Genomic DNA, 23929 nt, shown 5'->3' with positions numbered 1-23929 from the left:
ATTTGTATGGAACCAGAAAAGACCTCGAAGAGCCAAAGGAATATTGAAAAAGAAAGCCAAAGTTGGTGGCATCACAATTCCGGACTTCAAGTTCTATTTCAAAGCTGTCATCATCAAGACAGCATGGTACTGGCACAAAAACAGATACATAGATCAATGGAACAGAATAGAGAGCCCAGAAATAGACCCTCATCTCTATAGTCAACTTATCTTCGACAAAGCAGGAAAGAATGTCCAATGGAAAAAAGACTGCCTCTTCAATAAATGGTGTTGGGGAAATTTGACAGCCACATGCAGAATAATGAAATTGGACCATTTCCTTACACCACACACAAAAATAGACTCAAAATGGATGAAGGACCTCAATGTGTGAAAGGAATCCATCAAAATCCTTGAGGAGAACACAGGCAGCAACCTCTTCAACCTCAGCCGCAGCAACATCTTCCTAGAAACATTGCCAAAGGCAAGGGAAGCAAGGGCAAAAATGAACTATTGGGATTTCATCAAGATCAAAAGCTTTTGCACAGCAAAGGAAACAGTTAACAAAATCAAAAGACAACTGACAGAATGGGAGAAGATATTTGCAAACGACATATCAGATAAAGGTTAGTGTCCAAAATCTACAAAGAACTTAGCAAACTCAATACCCAAAGAACAAATAATCCAATCAAAAAATGGGCAGAGGATCTGAACAGACATTTCTGCAAAGAACCCATCCAGATGGCCAACAGACACATGAAAAAGTGCACCATATCACTAGGTATCAGGGAAATACAAATCAAAACCACAATGACATACCACCTCACACCAGTCTGAATGGCTTAAATCAACAAGTCAGGAAATGACAGATGCTGGCGAGCATGCGGAGAAAGGGGAACCCTCCTACACTGTTGGTGGGAATGCAAGCTGGTGCAACCACTCTGGAAAACAGCATGGAGTTCCTCAATATGTTGAAAATAGAACTGCCCTATGACCCAGCAATTCCACTACTGGGTATTTACCCTAAAGATACAAACGTAGTGATCCGAAGGGGTACATGCACCCGAATGTTTATAGCAGCAATGTCCACAATAGCCAAACTATGGAAAGAACCTAGATGTCCATCAACAGATGAATGGATCAAGAAGATGTGGTATATATACACAATGGAATACTATGCAGCCATCAAAAGAAATGAAATCTTGCCATTTGCGACAACATGGATGGAAGTAGAGCGTATCCTGCTTAGCGAAATAAGTCAAGGGGAGAAAGACAACTATCATATGCTCTCCCTGATATGAGGAAGTGGTGATGCAACATGGGGGCTTAAGTGGGTAGGAGACGAATCAATGAAACAAGATGGGATTTGGAGGGAGACAAACCCTAAGTGACTCTTAATCTCACAAAACAAAGCGAGCGTTGCTAGGTGGAGGGGGTTGGGAAAGGGGGGTGGGGTTATGGACATTGGGGAGGGTATGTGCTTTGCTGAGTGCTGTGAAGTGTGTAAACCTGGCGATTCACAGACCTGTACCCCTGGGGATAAAAATATATGCTTATAAAAAATAAAAAATTAACAACCAGAAAAAAAAAAAAAAACAGAAAAAAAAGTAAGAATTTGGATTTACAAAACATATCCTCAAGGGTACATTTATTTGGTTTTTAAAATAGCTTAATAAAAGAAAAATATTCTCTCCCTTAGTATGAATGTATTTATACTTCATTTTTATTATATTTTACTACAGGAGTTACTCTACTTAGGTCAGGATATGCCTTTAATAGTTTAGCAAGATTCTAAGTATATTATTTATGAAATTTTCCTAGGAAACCCACTTTCATTCATTAGAGAAAAGTCCAAAACTGATTACTTTGGGTAGGCCATGAATTCTTATTATCTTAACAAGTTTTCCTTGAAATGATATACTTTGAGTCTCATGATGTATATAAATATAGACACATCACATATACTTGCAAATATTAGTTCCAAATTAAACTCTGAATCCCTAATTTAAAACAGTACTATATGAGGTAACAGTTACTGGAAACAGTTTAGTAGTACTTTTAAAAAAATTCATTCTAACCTGTTATCTGTGAGATATATGCAGTCAATTGCTAAACCTCTTTTTTCCAGTGTACATATGAAGGAATAAGATTTATCCCCTAAGTTCTGATTATATAAACCTAAGTTCATGCAGACTGCTATGTAAGGTCACATGGTAGAAAAATATTTATGAATGCTTAATATCAGTGGAAACCAAAAATAAAATTCACATGTAGTTCTATTTAAAAAACATTTTGACCTAATTTATAGATAACTTTAGTTAACAATAATTTTAAGTTAAATTCCTAACTGCTCCAGTGAAAGAAATATCAGAGAAAGTTCAGCATGAGTAGTACTGTTGGTCTACATAGGGTTAGATATAATTTATCTGTAATATTATCTCCCAAAGTATGTACCTTGAAACACAGTACATTATACTGTTGAAAAGGTTCAGAAAACATTGCGAATTTGATTCCTTTCTTGGATATTGGCATTGGACAAACTCCTGAAAGTTTTGCAGTTAAAAATATTTTTTTTGGTTATTTAATCTATCATTTTTCAAGTTTTTCAGTATCTTAGTATAATTAGGGACATTGGATACAAATTTGGAAAACCTTGATCTACGATGATAGGCAAGAGGGAATTAAAACAAGTAGATGGTACCAAAATCATTTGTATTAGATTCTGGATTATAGGTGATTTATCAGCTTTTCTTTTTGAAAGCTATTTTTTAAAAGGATACATTAAAAAGTTAATTGTCTCTAGGCAAGGCAACTAGACTAAAAGCAAACAGAAAAAGACATGGGATACTCAGGGTTTACTTAAGGTTTTATACAATGTTAGACACTGGTCTGAAATGAGAACTGGCCATGCATATTTAATCCTTCTCTAAGATCACCTCTAAAGCATAAAGAAAGACAGTAAGAAAAGAACAAGTAAATCATGTATTAAAAAGCTGACAGCCAGCATACTCACACTGCCCATTCTAGCTTCTCATTCTTAATAGAGTTGTACAGCGCCTGTAAAGAGAGAAAACAAGATGGAATTATTTTTTTCATTCTGTTCAATATTTTTATTTATTTTTTTTTAAAGATTTTATTTATTTATTTGACAGAGAGAGAGATCACAAGTAGGCAGGGAGGCAGGTGGAGGCGGGGGGAGTAGGTTCCCTGCTGAGCAGGGAGCCTGATGCAGGGCTCGAACCCAGGACCCTGAGATCATGACCCAAGCCTAAGGCCCGAGGTTTTAACCCACTGAACCACCCAGGTGCCCCTCTGTTCAGTATTTTTAATTCAGCAAATGACCAAAGCCAAAAGGCTAGACCGAGTTAGCAACCAATTCCTAAGCCCCTTGTTAGTCACCCTGTTGGCTCTGAAAGTAAGGAACACACAGGTGAAGCAAATAAGCCCAGGGTAAACAGCATTTGGTGAAACAGATTTTGCACAAAGTAAAAAATGGCATTTATAAGTAAGACACACAATACTGTGTTACATTTTACCACAGTAAAATATTAGGATATGATTAAAATTAGACCATGTACTCTATTTTTCTTATTCAAAATATGGTCTTATAGTTTCACTAGTTTGGGTACTGAAGTATGCCAACTTTTTTCATTGATGTAATAAATTTAACTGTTTTCATAACATTTTAATGAACAAGATACACATGAGAGGGACTGAACCCAAGGTATGGAAAAGTGTCTCAGAATAACTTCAGAGTTTCTATACCAACGACTTATGGAGTTTTTATCAGTCTAACTTCATAATTGTGCTTTACATTAGTGAGTGTTACCCTGGTACGCTTGAAGTGGTGGAGAGGGAAGACAGAAAACTTCTTTAGAGCTTTGGTAATGATAATGACAGTCAGCCCGATTCTCTGATTCTCCCAGATAAGATCAGATCCTTGTAATCAAGTTGTTCCACTATGACAACCACCCAAGAAAATGCTACTCCCATCTGTGCTTTCTTTTTTTTTTTATTATTATTATTTTTTTAAAGATTATTTATTTATTTATTTGACAGAGAGAGAGATCACCAGTAGGCAGAGAGGCAGGCAGAGAGAAAGAGAGGAGGAAGCAGGCTCCCCGCTGAGCAGAGAGCCCGATGCGGTACTCGATCCCAGGACCCTGAGATAATGACCTGAGCCGAAGGCAGTGGCTTTACCCACTGAGCCACCCAGGCGCCCCCCATTTGTGCTTTCTTAATTTTGTGTAAGATGTAAAAGAAAACACAAACGTATCTCTAAGCTATAAAACCAACACAACACATACTGAAGAAAAGGATATGTGCATCTTAACATTATAATGATGTTGGAATGTTTTCCTTCAAAGAAGGACTTGGAGAAATTCAAGTCACCAAAGATTCAGTACAAATATATTTAGGTTACTGATTTTATATTACTTAAGATTTAATTCATGTACCCTTAGCCAGTATTTTCACAAACTCTGTGGGAATTCTGCAGGGTGGCTACAATAGTAAGTTTAACCCAGTGAGCCACCCAGGGGCCCCTACAATAGTAAATTTAAATACCAGATAATTATGAAACGAATAAAAATTAGGAGGCATTTCATAATTAACAGGACATGGTAAAATGTATCCTCAAATACAAAAACTGATAGAACATCAAATTAAAATAAGGGGTAAACCGAGGCACAAAGACCATGCTGTAAATTAAATGTTCTTTTTGAGGAACTCAGATTTACTGAAGAACTACAACAACCTATTGTTTAAATGTCTCATGAGGCTGCACTTATTTGGAAGCGCAGAGAGAGCAGACATCTAACAAGCCTTGGGAGACTCTTGCTGGATAAATGTCTTTTTAATGGGCTCCATGACTTGTATGAGCATTTTAAACCCACAAGTAAGAGTTAAGTGAGAAACTGCGGTTGAAAAGAGATCATTAAAGGTTCTTTATATACTACCATACTCAAAATTACCTAGAATAATTTAATGATGTAGTAAAATTTTAAAAATGTATTCATAAAGTAGATATACTTGACAGTGATAGCTAAGCATCTAAATATTTTCTAATACATTCAATTCTGTCCTAGAACAAGTTTTTTCAAATTTTTTTGCCCATGAGAATATTTTACTTAACAAGGTACTGAGTTCCAAAATAGAAAATTCTTGCTCAGATGCATATCATGCAATAAAAAACTTTTATAAAGTATATAAAAGTAAAAGTATATAAAAAAGTATATAAAAGTAAATAAAAGTATTCTGTAAAATTCAACAAACTTGCCATACTGTAATCCTCTCCCAATGTATATATTATAACATGACAAATCTAAAAAGTAGATGTTAACCTTATCATTTTCAATTGCAAAATTACAAAGGGATTTTCTTGAATCTTTCTGGTGCCTTATAATGACACACTGTTTTTCTTAAAAAAAAAAAAAAAAGGAAAATGGGTTTTGGAAATGCAACTAAAACTTATATATCCTTCATCACAATTTCCTATCCTTCTATCCACTCAGCTTAGTTAAGAACTGATTTGTCTTTAAGCCCACAGTCATTCCTTTCATTCTCGTCCATGCTTTATCACATCAAAAAGTCTTATTATTAGTATCTTCAACTTCTTTATCCCACTGCCTCTCTGTTGTACCTAAAAAAGAAACCCTAACACCTAACAGTTTATGCAGCCAAATCATAAAAACATGAATGGAGCTGGCCTCAGGGACACAGGCACTTAAAACTCTCCTCCTTGCTTCTCAACTATTCTCTTTCCATCCCAAACATCTCCACTCCTTGTTCCTTTACTACACAAGAAACATTTCTATAACAAGCAATACCCATTACATCATTTATGTCTCTCAACAAGAGAAAACAATTCTTTTCCCTAACTCCAATTTGAAAAGATTCTAATTGGTGTGATTTAGATCACCTGTCCTCCCCATGGACTAATCCATGTGGCTGGAAGATGAGGTATAATGACTGGGCCCAACCCTGAAGTCAAGGAAGTTGGGGTATGTATTAAAGAAGGGGTAGCACTGCCTTAGTCACTAGTGTAATCCTCCTGAGCTTTACAGTCTCCCCTATTTATATGTGACCCGTTCAGCACTGATAGTGAAAACTAAATTAAACAAGAGCATAAATTATTGTCACTGAATATTTAGCATCTCAAACTTCAGGAGAGACTTCATTCATGAGTCTCATTTAATTTTTTGCCATCTTTCCTAAAATATATCTGGCAAGGGCATCTATTTTCTCTGCCTTTCTGATGGTATGGGAAGGGGTATCGTGACTCTACCAGGCTAAACCTCTAAAATTGGTCCTGATACCTTCCCTTTCTGTGGTGACGTCTCCTCTTTTATTAGCTCCTTTCTATCAGCTGTCAAACATGTACAAGTCTCCCTAAACCCCACTTCTGTAATTTTGTTATCACCCTTTGTCCTCAGCCCCTATTTTAGCCAAATTCTGAGAGAAGTTTCTATAATATTTCCATTTAATGTCTTCTCTTCAAATCAGGCAATCCTGCTTTCCTTGCTGTTCCTCCATTAAAAACGGATCACAATAAGTGCACCTGCTTCTTTCATGTTATATTCAAGGCCACTTTTCAGTGTTCCTGTGTCACTTTGCCCATCTGCAGCACTGGATACTCTCAAATATGTTCTTCCTTATTTTCTGTGACACAATACAGTCCCCTGCATTTTCTCCTCTCTGCATAATACCTGTTACTCACACCTTATCTTCACTTAAATGCGGGTGAGCCTGAGGGTTTATCTTCAGCTCCTGTGAACTCTCGTGAACATTAGATGCACATGTCAGACACACTTGGATGTTTTCAAAGCACCACAAACTCAGTAAAAAGGAACTAAGGCATGAAGACCTAAAAGTGGGAATGTATTCTCAATCTTAGTAAACTGTATCAGTATGAAGTAATTTTTTGAGTGTGAAATACCATACATAAAGCCTACATAAAAGTGATTTACAGTAATATAAAATATAGCCAAGTCAGAATCCTGGGACTAGCAGAATTCTTCTATCAACTATTTCATCCAAATACCATTATATTCCTATTACACAACTGAGAAAGTTCCAAGTCAAAGTCATATTTGTATCTGCCTACTAATGGCATAAGTCTCTTAGTAATAATGTTTTTGGGATGATTTGTAAAACTCTCAAATTTCCACTCAAGAAACAACAAAATGAGATTTCAGAGCTGACAGAGGCCTTAGAGATCATCAAACAAATTCTTCCTTTTATAGATTAAGGAAAATGAAGTCCAGTGTAATTAACTTCTTTCAAGGTCCTATAGTTATTTTCCACAAACTCTGACTCAGAAATCACATTTCTCAGCAATCAATTGACTAAATTCATTCAACTAACTATATTCTCTCTTATCAACTAACTAAAACTAACTACATTCTCTCCTCCTAAGACCAAACTTTATAGTACCGTAAATGCCCGGCTTGTCAAGACCCATGTGAAAAGGTAACAAGGCCTCTCTCAGAATACATTCAATAATGGTCACTCTAATATTCTAAAGGATGAGCTTTCAACAAAAGTCACTGTTTCTAGGACACAGGCTTGAAATGCCTTTGTTTGGTGACCATGACTGACTGGTTTGCCACTGATCCTATAGTCTCAGTCCACTTAAAAGTAAAGCTATCTGCCATATAAATGGCTGAAACTGGAGATGTAGACTATAGCTTGGGAAAATAATTTATCCCTGGCTTTGTGAGGGGTTATTTGACCTAGCTCCAAGAAAGCAAAGTCTGTAGGCAAACATTGTCATGAAAGGCTGTTAGATCCCAGTGGCTATGAACTGACAGCTAGGGATAAATCAACCTTCAAAGACCACAGTGACCCATACGTATTATACGCTGTGAGGTGATAAACAATTGTGGTGGGCTAAGTAATGGACCCTCAGATGATGTCCAGGTCCTAATCCCTGGAACCTGTAAACATTTCTGTATCTAGCAGAAAGACTGAAAATGTGATTAAGTTAATGATCTTGAGATGGGGAGGGGATCTGCGCTGGGTGGTGTCTGTAGAAGATGGAAGAGGGAGATTTCAGAAAGACAGAAGCAGCGAGGGCAATGTGAAGATGAACACAGCAAATGGACACAGGCACAAGGGAAGGAATGCTAACCAGCACCGTCACCTAGAAGAGGCAGTGACTCTCTCCTAGACATTCCAGGAGGAGTACAGCATGTTGACAACTTGATTTCAGACTTCTGGTTTCCAAAGTTATGAGAAGATAAATTTCTGTTGTTTTAAGACACCAAGTTTGTGTTACTTCGTTATAGCAGCCCTAGGAAACTAATGTACAAACGTACAAATGTAAGACAGATATCTAAGTAAAGAAAGGCTGATTTTCAGAAATATTTCCAGAGTCGGTCCCTAGATAAAACATAATCTCTTACCTAAGTGGCTTTCAAAATCGGTCAAAGAATTTAAAAAAAAATATTGATTATTGAGCTCCATCCCAGATCTTCTCATCCCATATCTACTGATCAGATTCCCAGTAGAGAAAAAATATAAATACTTCTAAATGCTCTACTCCTGACTTTTATATGAACTTGTTAAAAACCACTTTGCAAATTTACCAACAATTAAATTTTTTCTAAAGACTTTATTATTTGTCGGAGTGAGAAAGAGAGAGCATACACAAGGAGGGGGAGCAGCAGGCAGGAGGAGAAGCAGGCTCCCTGTGGAGCAAGGATCCCAGGACCCCCTTGACCAGGACTAAGGCAGGCACTTACCTGACTGAGCCACGCAGGTGTTCTTACCAAATATTTATTTAAGTGAAATTCCTGCAGTTTAACCCAGGAGCTAGACAACAGTCAAATGCCTCCACTGAGATTAAACAGGACAGAAGGATTCTTCAAATTTGAAGTTCATTAAATTTTAAGAATGAGAAAGCAAAAGTAAATTGCTTAAATTACAGAGATTAAGGTTTCTTGGTCTAAATTTACTTTTAAGTCTTTGTTCCTAACTTTTGATTGCTTCTCATTGAGATGATAAAATGCAATTTTATTCACAGCTCAACACCATTGCTGACAGCCCACACATGGTTCTCTGAAGTTTTCCCATTACCATGCGTTGTGTAACCTGAGTTTCTCTCTCTCTCTCTCTTCCTCCTTCTCCCTTCCTGCTACCCCTTCCTCACAGAGAGGCACATTTTGCAATCTACGATATTCATGTATTTTAGTTCAATCATCTCTAAACTCCAATGATTTTTTTCCTCTATGTGTTCTTTCAATTATTATAAAAAGTACAAAAGATAAATTGGATTGCTTCCAATTTCCTTTAGTGAGACAGTAACCACAGCGAAATTTGTACCCAGGAAGAATTATGACACCATTAACACCATTTACACTAGGGCTATCTTTTCCAAGGCAAATATCATGCAGATATTCAGATTAAGCAGACTTTTAAGTACAAAATTAAATATGCACTACTCTGGATGTTATTATCAAAGAGAGACCATGTTTGAAAAGACGTTATTTTAAAACGAATGATAAAACTCGTAATTAAATAAATTTCAAATTGTTTAGAGAAACTAAAAAAATAGGTCAACGCAATGGTGTTCTATTTTTATTTTCTTTTCTATGCCTTAGAATAATACTGAAAAACTGCATTACCCTCCACATTAGAAGTTTCCCTAAAATCAGTCTTTCGAATGGATTTTTTGTTTGCCCCTTCTATTCCTGCAGGATTCTACGTGTATTCAATGTACCAAATAAGATTATGGTAAGAGCTATACCCCCCTCCTTTTTTTAAGTGGCAACTGTCAAGTAGAGGCACAGAATAAACAGCCTGAAGCTTGGACCACAGAGCATTCATAGGGCAGATCCGTCTTAGGGAGAAAGTACTAAAGATGAGTTTCTCAAGATTGATCCCCTTTAAGTCACTGTGTTCCTGAACCCACTAGACAATTTTCATTTACCAAAGTTTAAAGAGTACTGCATTAAAGAACATATATTTACAAGCAACATCATAAACATTCATCTCTAGTTCTCACTCAGGGTGACAGAAGCATGCTCAATATAAAGTAACTTATTTTGTTTTTTTCCCCATATCTGTAGTTAGATCTGTTTTTTGAATCCAGCCACCAGTAAACAGAATCGAAATCTATGTCTTGGACAATTAACTTGAACTTTCTGTTGTGGTGCACTTAACAAACCCAGCCAGCAATGGCAGAAAAACCAAACCATTATCTGTCTGACGCAATTGGGTAGATGTGCCAGCAAAAACCCAAAACAGACAACAGAAAACTAATTTAAAAATGCTTTTGTTATTGAATGAGAATCTGAGGTATACTATGTGTATACCTCAGAGGTATAATATGTGTAATTCATCACATAAACATTTTTTAGAGCATTGTGTTGGCTGGAGTGACATTATGCTAGGTGCAGACAAATACATTCTGCCTTCAGGGGCCTCTTATGTGAGGGTGACAAAATGTGATGCTAAACCTCACTGAGCTTTACCTAATGGAGAATTAGTCAGCTAAGACAGTCTAACTTTGCTTCCTATTTACAATGTGCAAGATGCTTTTACACCCACAGTATCTAATAATCTGATGTGATACTGAATGTATTTTCTTTAAGTAAAAATTTTATAGAAGGAAAACAGCTCCAATCTCTGGATCTAAGGATTTAAAGTGTGGGGGTGAGCATATATCTGACTGACATTAACTTTTTAAAGATTTTACTCATTTATTTGACAGAGAGAGAGAGAGTTGATTCTCTAAGGGGGTAGAGGGGAACATGGGGCTTGCATGATTGCCTGTTGTCAAATGTATCTTTATGAGCTAAAATAGAAACCACCATTCCTTCATTTTTACTGAAGGGAAAAGAAACGTAGCCAAAGATAATACCAAACAGGCACACAAAAGATTTGGTGAGCAGTTCTGGAGGTACCACTAAACCAAACATGAAAATAAATAAAACTATAATTCCCAATTAACATTTCTACTAATGCAATACTCCAAACAAATACATACACACACGTATTTTCATTCATTCATTTTGAGGGATGGGTTGGTCAGTAAGGTGTTATGAGAATTTACACAGAGCACATTTCCCCTAAAGAGCCTTTACTACACCTTACAATTGCTTTCCATTTGATTAGCTACTATGTCTTAGGGAAAAGTTCTTAAATATGCTAGTATGAATGACACTATTGCAAATGCAAAAATTCAAATAGTAAATAGCCATTAAGTTTCTTTTTTAAAAATAGAGGTATAATTGTCATAGAACATTAGATTAGTTTTAGGTACACAATATAATGGTTCAATATCTGTACTAAGTTCCTTTTTTTTTTTTTTAAGATTTTATTTATTTTATTTGACAGAGAGAGAGATCACAAGTAGGCAGAGAGGCAGGCAGAGACAGAGGGGGAAGCAGGCTCCCCGCTGAGCAGAGGGCCCGATGCGGGGCTCAATCCCAGGACACGGAGATCATGACCTGAGCCAAAGGTAGCGGCTTAATCCACTGAGCCACCCAGGTGCCCCACTAAGTTCCTTTTTAAGCAACAATTTTAACTAGAATTTTTTTCTCACTTTCTAAAACTGTAAATAGATCCCCTAACAAAATAAAGGCCATATATGACAAGTGCACAACTAACATACTACTCAGCAGTGAAAAGGCTCAAAACTTTTCCTCAAGTCAGGAACAAGACAAAGATACTTAAACTTGCCACTTTTATTGACAACAGTACTGGAAGTCCCAGCTAGAGCAATTAGGTAAGAAAAAGAAATAAAAGGCATTCAAGTTGAGGAAATAAAAAAGTAAGTAAAATGATCATTATTTGCAGATGACATGGTATTACATATAAAAAACCCTGAAGACTCCATCAAAAAAAGTAGTGGATCTAATAAAAGGGTTCAATAAAGCTGCAGGATACAAAGTCAATATATGAAAAACTGTAGTGTTTCTAACACTAATAACAAAGAATCAGAAAGAGAAATTAAAATAATTCTACTTTATAATTACATCAAAAAGAATCTAATACCTAGGAGTAAATTTCACCAAGAAGGTAAAAGACCTATACAGTGAAAACTGTAAGATATTAATGAAAGAAACTATAGAAGATACAAATAAATGTTAAGATATTATGTGTTCAGGGACTGGAAGAATACCATTAAAATGTCCATTGTATCCAAAGCAGTCTTCCACTTTAGTGCAATCCAAATAAAAATTCCAATGGTATTTTTAAAGAAATAGAACAAACAATTCTAAAAGATGGAAAGAACCACAAAAGACCTCAAACAGCCAAAACAATTGAGAAAGAACAAAGTTGGAGGCATCATACTCTCTGATTTCAAACTATGTTACAACAACTAACTACAATAACTAAGCAGCATGATCCTGGCATGAAAACAGATTTCACAGATCAATGGAATAGAAAGCCCAGGAAAAAAATCCATATATATATGATCTATTAATTTATGACAAAGAAGCCAAAAATCTGAAATGGAGAAAGTACAGTCTAATCAATAAATTGTGATGGGAAAATTGGACTGCTACATGCAAAGGAATGAAACTGGACCACTATCTTATACCATACATAAATTTTAACACAAAAAGGATTACAAACTTGAATGTAAGGCCTAAAATCATAAAACTCCTAGAAGAAGACATAGAGAGTAAGTTCTTTTATGCCAGTATTGGTAATGATGGTTTTGCCTTTGCAAAGGAGCAAAGAGTTGCAATTAGTTAAGTGGGACTGTATCAAACTAAAAAGCTTCTGCAGAGCAAAGGAATCATCAACAAAATAAAAAGGCAACCTACTGAATGGGAAAAAAATATTTGCAAATCATATATGTGATTAGGGTTTAATATGTAAAATATAATATACATAACTCAACAGCAGAAAAAAATCCAATTAAAATATGGGCAGAGGATCTAAATAGGCATTTTTCCAAAGAGGACCTGAATAGACATCCCCCTACCAAAGAGATGGCCAGCAGGTACATGAAAAGATGCTCAATAGCACTAATTATCAGGGAAATGTAAATAAAAACCACAATGAATTATCACCTCACACCTGTTAAAATGGCTAGTATCAAAAAGACAAGAGAGAACAAATGCTGACAAGGATGCAGAGTAAAAGGAACCCTAGTGCATTGTTGGTGGGAATGTATATCGGTGCAGTCACTATGGAGAACATCAGAGAGGTTCCTCAAAAATATTAAAACTAGAGATATCATATGATCCTGTAATTCCAGTTCCTGGCATTTATCCAAAGAAAATAAAAAGTACTAATTCAAAAAGATATACACAGCCCCCTGATTACTGCAGCATTATTTACAATCACTAAGATACAGAAACAACCTAGGTATCCACTGACAGATGAATGGATAAGGTGTGGCGTATATATGATGAAATATTATTCAGCCATAAAAGAGTGAAATCTTGCTATCTGATACAATATGTATGGACCTCGAGGGCATTATGCTAGATGAAACAAGTCAAACAGAGAAGGGCAAATACTGTATGATATCACATATATGTGGAATCTAAAACAAAAACAACAAACCAAAAATGCAAGTTTGTAGATACATAGAATAGACTGATGGTTGCCAGATTGAGAGGTGAATAAAATGGGTGAAGGGGTCAAAAGGTACTAACTTCCAGTTACAAAAATAAGTTATGGGGATGTAATGTGCAGCATGGTGAATATAGTTCATACTCTACTGCATATTTGAAAATTGTTAAGAGAGTGGATTAAGTTAAAATTCACCATCACAAGGAAAAAAAATGTTCTATAACTATGTAAGGTGATCATTTTATAATATATAGAAATATCAAATCATTATGTTGTACACCTAAAACTTATCACAGACAACATGAATTGATGGTAGTTCAAATTATCTTCAACATCACTGAATCTTCATAAACTGTTTCAAATGGCACAGGTCACATAATTCATATTTATTGTACAATAACTACAACAAATATTTTATCATAACATATGCTAATATGTCAGAGGAAATTTTTAAGTAACTTTTTTAAACTATTTTTTATAACTACCGATAATTTTTTTCTATAATAGTATAATATACAGTATAAGTATACAAAATAGTATAGTTTCCTTCTTCACTACCAGAACACGTTAATTCCTATGTAACATCAATAGTACAGTAAATAGTTGCAACACTTGTAACAATATAGTCTAAACAAATCTCTTAAAACTATTCACTCATTCATTCATATATTCAGTCAAATATTTACTGAGTCTCTACTACTTATCAGGTTGTCAAGTATTAATATAGGCACTGAAAGTTCAGTGGTGAAAAACACAAGCAAAGAACTTAGATAGAGTGGGGTGGAAACAGACAATAAAGGAATAAGAAAACACAAACAGCAAGATGATTCTGTCATTTTCTGGTACACTTCTAGATAATTACCATAAGATATTAAAAGACTAGCTTTCAACAGGATGGACAAGAAAACTTTTATGCAAGGAAATTTAATGAGTGACAAAGAGCAGCTTCACAAAGATAAAGGGAAGATCGGTAAGTAGCTCCTTGGTGTAACTGAGCATGGTGAGTATGAAGGCCTGTTGCAAGGGCAAATAGGTAGACAGGTCACATAGGGTTTTTTGACCAGAAAACAAAGAACTTCTGTGTGTGCTGGGCAACCATGGAGGAGAGACCTGCTCTAGTTCATGTTCTTACAGGTCATCCTGGTTTCTGTGTGGAGAAAGAACTAGAAGAGAGCAAGGGAAGTAGCAGAAAGACTGGTGGCATCTGGTTAGAAATGATGTGACCTGGAGACTGAGGTAATGGCAGTGGCAGATCTGGGATGTATCAGGCTATCTTCCTAAATTACGGGAGAAGGGTGGCCCATTTTTACATGCCTCAAACACAAATAAAAAATTGGATAAGACAGTTTTAACAATAGAACCAGAGATATACTGTCACCCATTAGTATTTAAAGTCATTTAAACTAAAAATGAAGTAGATACATTACAATATATCGTTAAAAGAATAAAGGTATAAAGCAGTGTACATGTATATAAATATAAATATATAAACATAATGTTTACAAAGAACCTTTATGAAATACAGAAGAAACCACTGACGGTGATTGCCTCTGGAGAGGGCGATTGGGGAAATGGGGACAGAGAGAGAATTTTCAATGGATAACCTACACTATTTGAATGTTTACCATAGCATGTATGCATCATTTCAACTGAAAACTAGATGATAATAAATTTTAAACTTCTTGCACATGTAATCAAGTCTACTGCCTCTCTTTTGTCTTCACAGTGCCTCATAAATTGTCTCAACCACAGCAAACGTTAAAAAAAAAAAATTGAGAAGACAAAGACCTCAATGCTGATAATCCTAATACAGCAATTATGATAGGAATCAGTAAATGTAGAAAAAAGAACAATGAACTAGAAACCAGTAGACTCGTACCAAACCTGCCTCTTGGATCACCTGTTATGACTTTTGGCCACTAACACTAACCCTCTGCTTTCTTCATCTGCAGACAGTAAAACACCTACCTCACAGAATTGTGGAGATGATATGAAACCATTTGTACACTGGCTAAGTGACACGTAAATAAAAAGAACTACTTTTCTTACATGCAGTCTACTTCTGCCCTCCTCAGATTTTATAGAACATCTGAATTTAGATATCTAAATGTATCCATTCCATGCCCCTTAGCCAATCAATATCCCATGGCAAACATACGCTGGGCATTGGGAGAATCACTTATTCTGAAACAAACAGGCAGTTTGGCATCACGGACAAATTATGCCAACAAACTAAGATTTACTGAGTGGTTAACAAGTGCCAAGACCTGTTCCTAGGGTTATAAATAACCTACATCATCATTTACCACTACCCACAGGTATTATTCCCATTTTACAGAGAAGGGAAATAGAGTGCATAGGCTTTAAGTGCTATTAAGTGGCAGATCTCAAAATGGAATCATAGGCAGTTAGACTCTAAAGCCTTTATAATTTTTTCCTTGACCGTTGATTTCTTTAAAAAATATAGGCGTTCACTTCCTATTTCCACCTGTGTATCCAAACTAGCCTGGGCTATATAATTCTTCCTCCCCAAATTTTAAAACACAAGAGTACAAAGTTTCTGACCACTCAGACTAGTATACTCTTCACTCAAGGATCTTAGAATTTGGCACAGAACTCCAAATGAATGTCTAACAACATTTTAGTGCTAGAGCCCTATCTGTTTTAGGATGCCACGTTAGATGTGTGACAACTGGAAGAAGGTCTTCTATATATTTGACATTTATTGAGTGCTACTGTGCACTGGACTGTGAACTGAGCACTTCTGTACATTATTTAACTTAACCCTCTACAAGTATAATTTACTCCATTGATCTTAAGGCTGGGAATAAGGTGGACTGTTACTTGCTGAATGCTGTAGGCTGTCAGATCAAATTCAGGATGCCAAGTTAAATGTTAAGTTCAGATAAACAATGAATGACTTAAATATGTCCCCAAACTTGGCATGAGAGATATTTGTGCTAAATATTATAATTTATCTGCACTTCACATTTAGCTGGGTTTTCTGTATTTTTATTTGCTAAGTCTGGCAACCTTATTCCAGTGACGAAGTTATTAGTAAGTGGCAAAACTGGAACTCAAACATAAGACTGACTCCAGAACCCATATTTTTATTCACTACTTTACACTTTCTTCTTTGTCCTTCCCTAAATAACCTTGCCATGACCCTGTCAAAACACTCATAAGAAGCGGTATGGATTCCAGGCAGAAGAGGTACTCTCATTAAGTGAGATTCTCATGAAAGATAGAAAGACTGCAACACATATTTTATAAGTACCCTCCATGTTTCAAACCAATGTGGGCATTAAAAACTAGTATACAAAAACATTATACAGCTGTAACTTAATATAGCAATCTTTAGAGCCAGACAGCTTGGGAAAAGTTAATGTAGCTATGTTCTTAGTGAATCACCACATTCTTCCATGTGAGTTACGATGAACATCCAAAATATTCTTCAGCAAATGTCTAACTATCCTCTGATCTGATTCAGACTATTCATGATTTTCAGACTCATCGCATTTATAATTATCTCGATTTTGCTTTTAATTCTTATAACTTAATCCTCTTGCAGTATAACTTATTTATCAAAAACTTGTTTGGATTTAGATAGCTAAGCCATTCTTTTGAAGAAATATACCAATAACTTCAATTATTAAATTCAAAAACTGAAGTATACTTGCTATAATCAGTTGTTAGACCTTCCTGTGGGTAAACCTTACTTGTTAAGAACTACCAGGCTTGTACCATAATAAAGATGCTTCATAATTTTAGAACATAAGGAAAACAAATTCTAAGTGTCTTTATAAAATGCATGCAGTATTGTTTAAATACCTAAGAAAAGTGGATCAACTATTTAATGATTATGGATATGATGGCAAAGTTAATGTGTGCTGTTAAAAAACCGGTGGGTAACATGCAGATTTCTTTTTACAAAAGGCTTGTAAAAAATGATCATTAGGGGACTCTGACATTTAGGGAGAACACCAGGCATGGCATTTGTTCTCTGTCATTTCCATGGACTAGACAAAGCAACGAAAGACAAACCAAATGGAACTAGATTTCATCTAAAACAATCAATACAGCCAAATTAAATGATCTAACCCAGTGACTACCAGGTTTTTGGATTTCATAAACAGGAAAATATTCTAAAGAGGTTTTGGGAACCCACATGGAATTGCCAAGTTTTAAATTCTGCCAAGTGAGGAAACAAATTTTTTTAAACAAACTAAAGCACAACACTATCTACTACCATCATCATTCCATAAAAATAAGTAACAAGGACAATCTCAAATAAAGGAATGTTTCCCAAGAGAGGACCAGTCTTTCATGACCATTTTTACTACAGACAGAAAATTCTGACAGCAAACAGCAGCAGAACACAAGTTAGCCCCATAACTGCTAAAATGTAGTGTCTTGGGAAAGATATAACTTTTAAAAAAGTAGTTTATGTTTTTCAGTATTTGCTAAACAAGTTAAGATACACAAACCATTTTATTCTTTGAATTTTTATGCTTTCCTAAATTTTTAAAAATTTTAACTTTTTAATTCCAGTTAATTAACATAATTATTCCAGTCGTGTTGCATTAGTTTGGGGTGTAAAATATAGTTTGAACAATCCATACATCACTAGTACTCAACACAATGAGTGTACAACCTTAATCCCCATCACTTATTTAACCCATCCCCCCCGCCCCAGTAATCATCAGTTTGTTCTCTATAATTAAGAATCAGTTTCTTAATTCCTCTTGCTCTTTCTCTTTTTCCCTTTGTTCATTTGTTTTGTTTATCAGTGAAATCATATGGTATTTATCTTTCTCTGATTTATTTTACTTAGAATTATACACTCTATTTCCATTTATGTCGTTGCAAATGGCAAGATTTCATTCTTTTTAGGGCGAATAACATTCCACTGTGTGTGTGTGGGTGTGTATACCACAGCTTCTTGAACATCAGTAGATGGACGCTTGGGCTACTTCCTTATCTTCCCTATCATAAATAATGCTGCTACAAACATAGGGGTGCATGTACTCCTTTGTGTTAGTGTTTTCTTATTCTTTGGGTAAATAGCCAGTAGTGGGACTGCTGGATCAAAGGGCAGATCTATTTTAACTTTTCGAGAAATGTCCATACTGTCTTCCACAGCGGCTGCCCCAGTTTGCATTCCAAACAACATTGCACAAACATTCGTTTTTCTCCACATCCTCACCAACATCTGTTGTTTCCTATGTGGTTGATTTTAGCCATTCTGACAGGTGTGAGGTGATATCTCGTAGTTTTCCATGTGCATTTCGCTGATGATTAGTGATGTTAAGCATCTTTCCATGTTATCTGTTAGGCTGTTCAGGTCTTCTGCCCATTTTTAAATAGATTACTTGTTTCTCAGGTGTTGAGTTATATAAGTTCTTTATATTTTGGATACTAACCTTTTATCAGATATGTCATTTGCAAATATCTTTTCCCATTCCATAGGCTGCTTTCCAGTTTTGTCCACCACTGCTCAGAAGCTATTATTTTGATGTAGTTCTAATACTTTATTTTTGCTTTTGTTTCCCTTGACTCAGAAAACATATCTAGAAAGAAGTTGCTACAGCCAATGTCAAAGAGGTTACTTCCTGTGTTCTCTTCTGGGATGTTCATGGTTTCAGGTCATACATTTAAGTCTTTAGCCCATTTTAAATTTATTTTTGTGTATGGTGAAAGAAAGAGGTCCAATTTCTTTCTTTTGTATGTAGCTGTCCAGTTTTCCCAACACCATTTGTTAAAGAGACTTTTTCCCACTGGCTACTCTTTCCTGTGCTGTCAAAGATTAACTGACCATATAGTTGTGGGTTTATTTCTGGGTTTTCTATTCTGTTCCATTAATCTAGGTGCATAAGTCCAGAATTGGGATGCTATCAGCTTTGCTTTTTTTTTTTTCCAAGACTCTTTTGGCTATTTGAGGTCCTTGGTGGTTCCACACAAATTTTATAATTCTTTGTTCTAGTTCTGTGAAAAATGCTCTTGGTATTTTCATAGAGATTGCATTAAATCTGCAGATTGCTTTGAGCAGTATAAACATTTTAACAATTATTTGTTCTTCTGATCCATGAGCACGGAATACCTTTTCATTTCTTCGCATTGTCTTGAATTTCTTTCAGAGTATAGATCTTTTACCTCTTTGGTTAGGTTAGGTTTATTCCTAGGTGCTTTTGGCACAACTGTAAATGGGATCGTTTTCTTAATTTCGTTTTCTGCTACTTCATTATTAGTGCAGAGAAAGGCAATGTATCTCTATATGTTAATTTTGTACCCTGTGACTACTTAATTTGTGTATTGATTCTAGAAGTTTTCTGGTAGAGTCCTTTGGGTTTTCTATCTAGAGTATGATGTTAACTGTAAATACCAAGTTTTACTTCTTCCTTATCAACTTGGATGCCTTTTCTTTCTTTTTGTTGTCTGATTGCTGTGGCTAGAACTTTTAGTACAATGTTGAATAAAATTGGTAAGAGTGGACATTCTTGTTCTGTTTCTTAGGGGAAATCTCTTAGTTTTTCTCCATTTAGGATGATGCTGACTGTGGGGTTTCATATCAGGCTTTTACTATGTTGAGGTATGCTCCTCTATCCCTACTTTGTTGAGGGATTTTATCATGAATGAATGTTGTACTTTGTCAAATGCTTTTATGCAGATATTTAAACAATCATGTGGTTCTTAGCCTTTCTCTTAGTGATGTACCATGTTGGCAAACAGTGAACCACACCTGCGACCCAGGAATAAATCCAACGTGATTGTGGTGAATGATCTTTTAAATATATTGTTGAATTTGGTTTGCTAGTATTCTGCTGAGGATTTCTGCATCTATTTATATCAAGCATACTGGCCTGTACTTCTCTTTTTTAATGGTATCTTTATCTGGTTTTGCTACTGGGATAATGCTGGCCTCACAGAATTTGGATGTTTTCCATCCTTTTCTATTTTTTGAAATAGTTTCAGAAGACTAGGTATTAAATCTTCTTTAAATGTTTGTTAGAATTTGCCTATGAAGCCATCTGGTCCTAGATTTCTGTTTGTTGGCAATTTTTTGATTACTAACTTAGTTTCTTTGCTAATTGTCAGTCTGTTCAAATTTTCTATTTCTTCTTGTTCAGTTTTGGTAATTTATACATTTCTAGAAATGTATCCATTTCTTCTAGGTCATTCAGTTTTTTGACATATAATTTTTATAATATTCTAATTATTTGCATTTCTGGGGTGTTGGTTGTTGTTTCTCCTCTCTTGCGATTTTTATATGAGTCTTTTCTCCTTCCTTCTTGATCTGGCTAGAGGTTTATCAATTTTATGATTCTTTAACCAGTTCCTTTGGTTACAGTTCCTTTGATCTGTCCTTTGACATTTTACTTTCTATTTCATTTGTTTCTGCTCTAATCTTTACTATTTCTTTCCTTATGCTAGTTTTAGGTTTTATTTGTTCTTCTTTTTCTAGCTTCTTCAGGTACAAGGTTAGGTTAGGTTGTTTATTTGAGACCGTTCTTGCTTTTTTTTTTTTTAAGATTTTATTTATTTGACACACAGAGAGAGATCACAAGCAGGCAGGGAGGCAAGCAGAGAACCCGATACGGGCCTTGATCCCAGGACACTGAGATCATAACCTGAGCTGAAGGCAGAGGCTTAATCCACTGAGCCACCCAGGTACCCCCACCTTTCTTGCTGCTTGAGGTGGGCCTATATTTCTATAAAATTCCCTCTTGGAACAACTTTTACTGTATCCCATAGGTTCTGGACTGTGGTGTTTTCATTTTTATTTGTTTTCATGTGTTTTTAAATTGTTTATTGTTTATTTTATTTCCTGGCTGTTTATTAGCACATTATTTAACCTCCATGTATTTGTGGTCTTTCTAGATTTTTTTTCTTGTATTTGAAATCTAATATCATAACCCTGGTGTCAGAAAACATATACAGCATGTCTTCCATCTTGAATTTGTTGAGGTTTGATTTGTGGGTTAATATGTTATCTATTCTAGCAAATGTTCCATGTGCACTTGAAAATAATGTGTATTCTGCTGCTTTAGGATGGAATGTTCTGAATATATCTGTTAAATCCACCTGTTTCAGTGCATCATTTAAAGCCATTGCATTGTTTTCTTCTTGATTTTGTTTAGATGATTTATACTTTGATGTAAGTGGGGTGTTAAAGTCTCCTACTATTATATTATCAATCAGTTCCTTTATGTGTATTATTAGCTATTCTATGTATTTGGGTGCTCCCGTATTGGGTGTGTAAATATTTACAACTGTCGTATCATCTGTTGGATTGTCCTGTTACAATTATATAGTGTCCTTCTTTGTCTCTTGTTACAATCTTTGTTTTGAAGTCTATTTGGTCTATTATAAGTATTGCTACTCCAGTTTTCTTTTGAAATCTATTTACATGATAGATGTTTCTCCAACCCCTCACTTTTAATCTGCAGGTGTCCTTAAGATTGAAATGAGTCTTTTGTAAGCAGCATATAGATGGGTATTGTTTCTTAGCCACTGTCTTTGATTTGAGAATTTAGTGCATTTACATTCAAAGTAATTACTGATAGATATGTATTTACTGTTGTTTTATTATGTGTTTTGTGGTTGTTAATATTTTTTCTGATCCTTTTTTCTTTCTCTCTTTCACAGGTTACTTATTTTCCTTAGTGCTATATTTGTATCTCTTTCTCTTTATTCTTTGCATGTTTATTAGTGGGTTTTGATGTATGGTTATCATTAGGTTTGTATATAATCTCTTCTGCATATAGCAATCTATTTATAAAGTTGATGGTTGTTTAGGTTTGAACTCATCTTTACTCCACTCTGCAATTTAGGTTTATGTTTTTATACTTTATGTACTTTTATTCTGTGAGTTCCATGATTGATTTTTTACAGAAGTATCTATGTTATTTATTTATTTATTTACATTTAGTATTTATTATAAATAAATATATCATAAATTATAGAAATAAATAAATATATTATAAAATATATAAATAAATATATTTAGTATTTATTTAAGGTTTATGTTTTTAATACTTTAGGTACTTTTATTCTGTGAGTTCCAGGACTGATTTTTTGCAGAGTATTTATTTTTATTGCTTTTGTGTGTCCTACCTTTATACTGTCACTTTATGTCTCCCCCTTTCACTCAGAGTCCCCTTTAATATTTCTTGCATGGCTGGATGGAAATAGAGTGTATTATGGATGTATAAGGAAAATAAGACAGTCAGAGAAAGACAAACACCATATGACTTCACTCATATGTGGAATCTTGGAAACAAAGCAGATGACCATAAGGAAAGGGACAAAAAAATAAAGTAAGATAAAAACAGAGAGGGAGGTAAACCATAAGAGATTCTATAGTTAAGAGAACAAACTGAGGTTTGCTGGAGGAGAGTTTGGTGGAGGGAATGGGCTAAATGGGTGATGGGTATTAAAGAGCATTTGTTGGGATGAGCAGTGGGTATTATATGTTAGTGATGAATCACTAAATTCTACTCCTGAAACCAATACTACACTATATGAACAATCTTAAATTAAAATAAAATAAAATAAAAATTTCTTGCATAGCTGATTCACTGGTCACAAGCTCTTTTAGTTTTCATCTGTCTGGGAAACTCTCTATCTCTCCTTCTATTCTGTATGATAGCCTTGCTGGATAGAGTATTCTTGGCTGCAGATTTTTCCCATTTAGCACTTCAAATGTTAGGTCATTCCCTTCTGGCTTTTACAGTTTCTCCTGAAAAATTCCCTGCTAGCCCAATGTGTTTTCCTTTATAGCTACTGTCTTCTTTTGACTTGCTGCTTTTAGAATTTTTTTTATCACTGTATTTTGCCAATTTGATTACAATATGTTTTGGTGTGGATCTGCTTTTGTTGATTTTGATGAGAGTTCTCTGTGCCTCCTGGATCTGGAGTCTGTTTCCCCTCCCTAAATGAAGGAAGTTTTCAGCTATTATTTCTTCAAATAAATTTCCTGCTCCTTTTTATCTCTTTTCCCAGGACTCTTATAATACAAATGCTGTTGCAAATGGACTCACTGAGTACCCTAAGTCTATTTTCATTTTGCATAATTCTTTTTTTCTCTTGTGGTTGGCTAACTTTTCATTACTCCATCTTCTAAGTTACTAATTTGTTCCTCTGCTTCTTCCATTGTGCTGTTTTTTGAATCAAGTGTGATTCTTATTTCATTTATTAAGCTTTTTATTTATTTTGCATTATTCCTTATCTCTGTGTTAAGGGTCTCACACATCTTCCACACTTTCCTCAAGTCTGATGAGTAGCTTATGATCATTACTTCAAATTTTCTATCAGGCATGTTATTTATATCTATTCCACTTAGATCCCTGGCTGTGGCCTTGTCCTTTCTTTTATTTGGGATAAATTTCTCTGTCTTCTGATTTTGCTTAAATCT

The 23929-nt window shown here is 35.2% G+C and overlaps 1 protein-coding gene across 7 annotated transcripts in view; it reads right to left on the bottom strand.

Moving 5' to 3' along the window:
- Positions 1–23929, bottom strand: part of PSD3 (pleckstrin and Sec7 domain containing 3) — a 624510-nt gene that overhangs the window by 201661 nt on the left and 398920 nt on the right. For all 7 annotated transcript variants that reach the window (XM_004775730.3, XM_004775734.3, XM_004775732.3 and 4 more), the window contains one exon: positions 2993–3036. In XM_004775730.3, the coding sequence (XP_004775787.1) occupies positions 2993–3036 (44 nt within the window). The remainder of the gene's footprint in view (positions 1–2992; positions 3037–23929) is intronic.

Source organism: Mustela putorius, unplaced genomic scaffold (genome assembly GCF_011764305.1).
Source record: "Mustela putorius furo isolate JIRA1106 unplaced genomic scaffold, ASM1176430v1.1 tig00537275_pilon_pilon_pilon, whole genome shotgun sequence".
In the NCBI taxonomy this organism is placed as follows: domain Eukaryota; kingdom Metazoa; phylum Chordata; class Mammalia; order Carnivora; family Mustelidae; genus Mustela; species Mustela putorius.
This window is presented reverse-complemented; position numbering and strand designations above follow the sequence as displayed.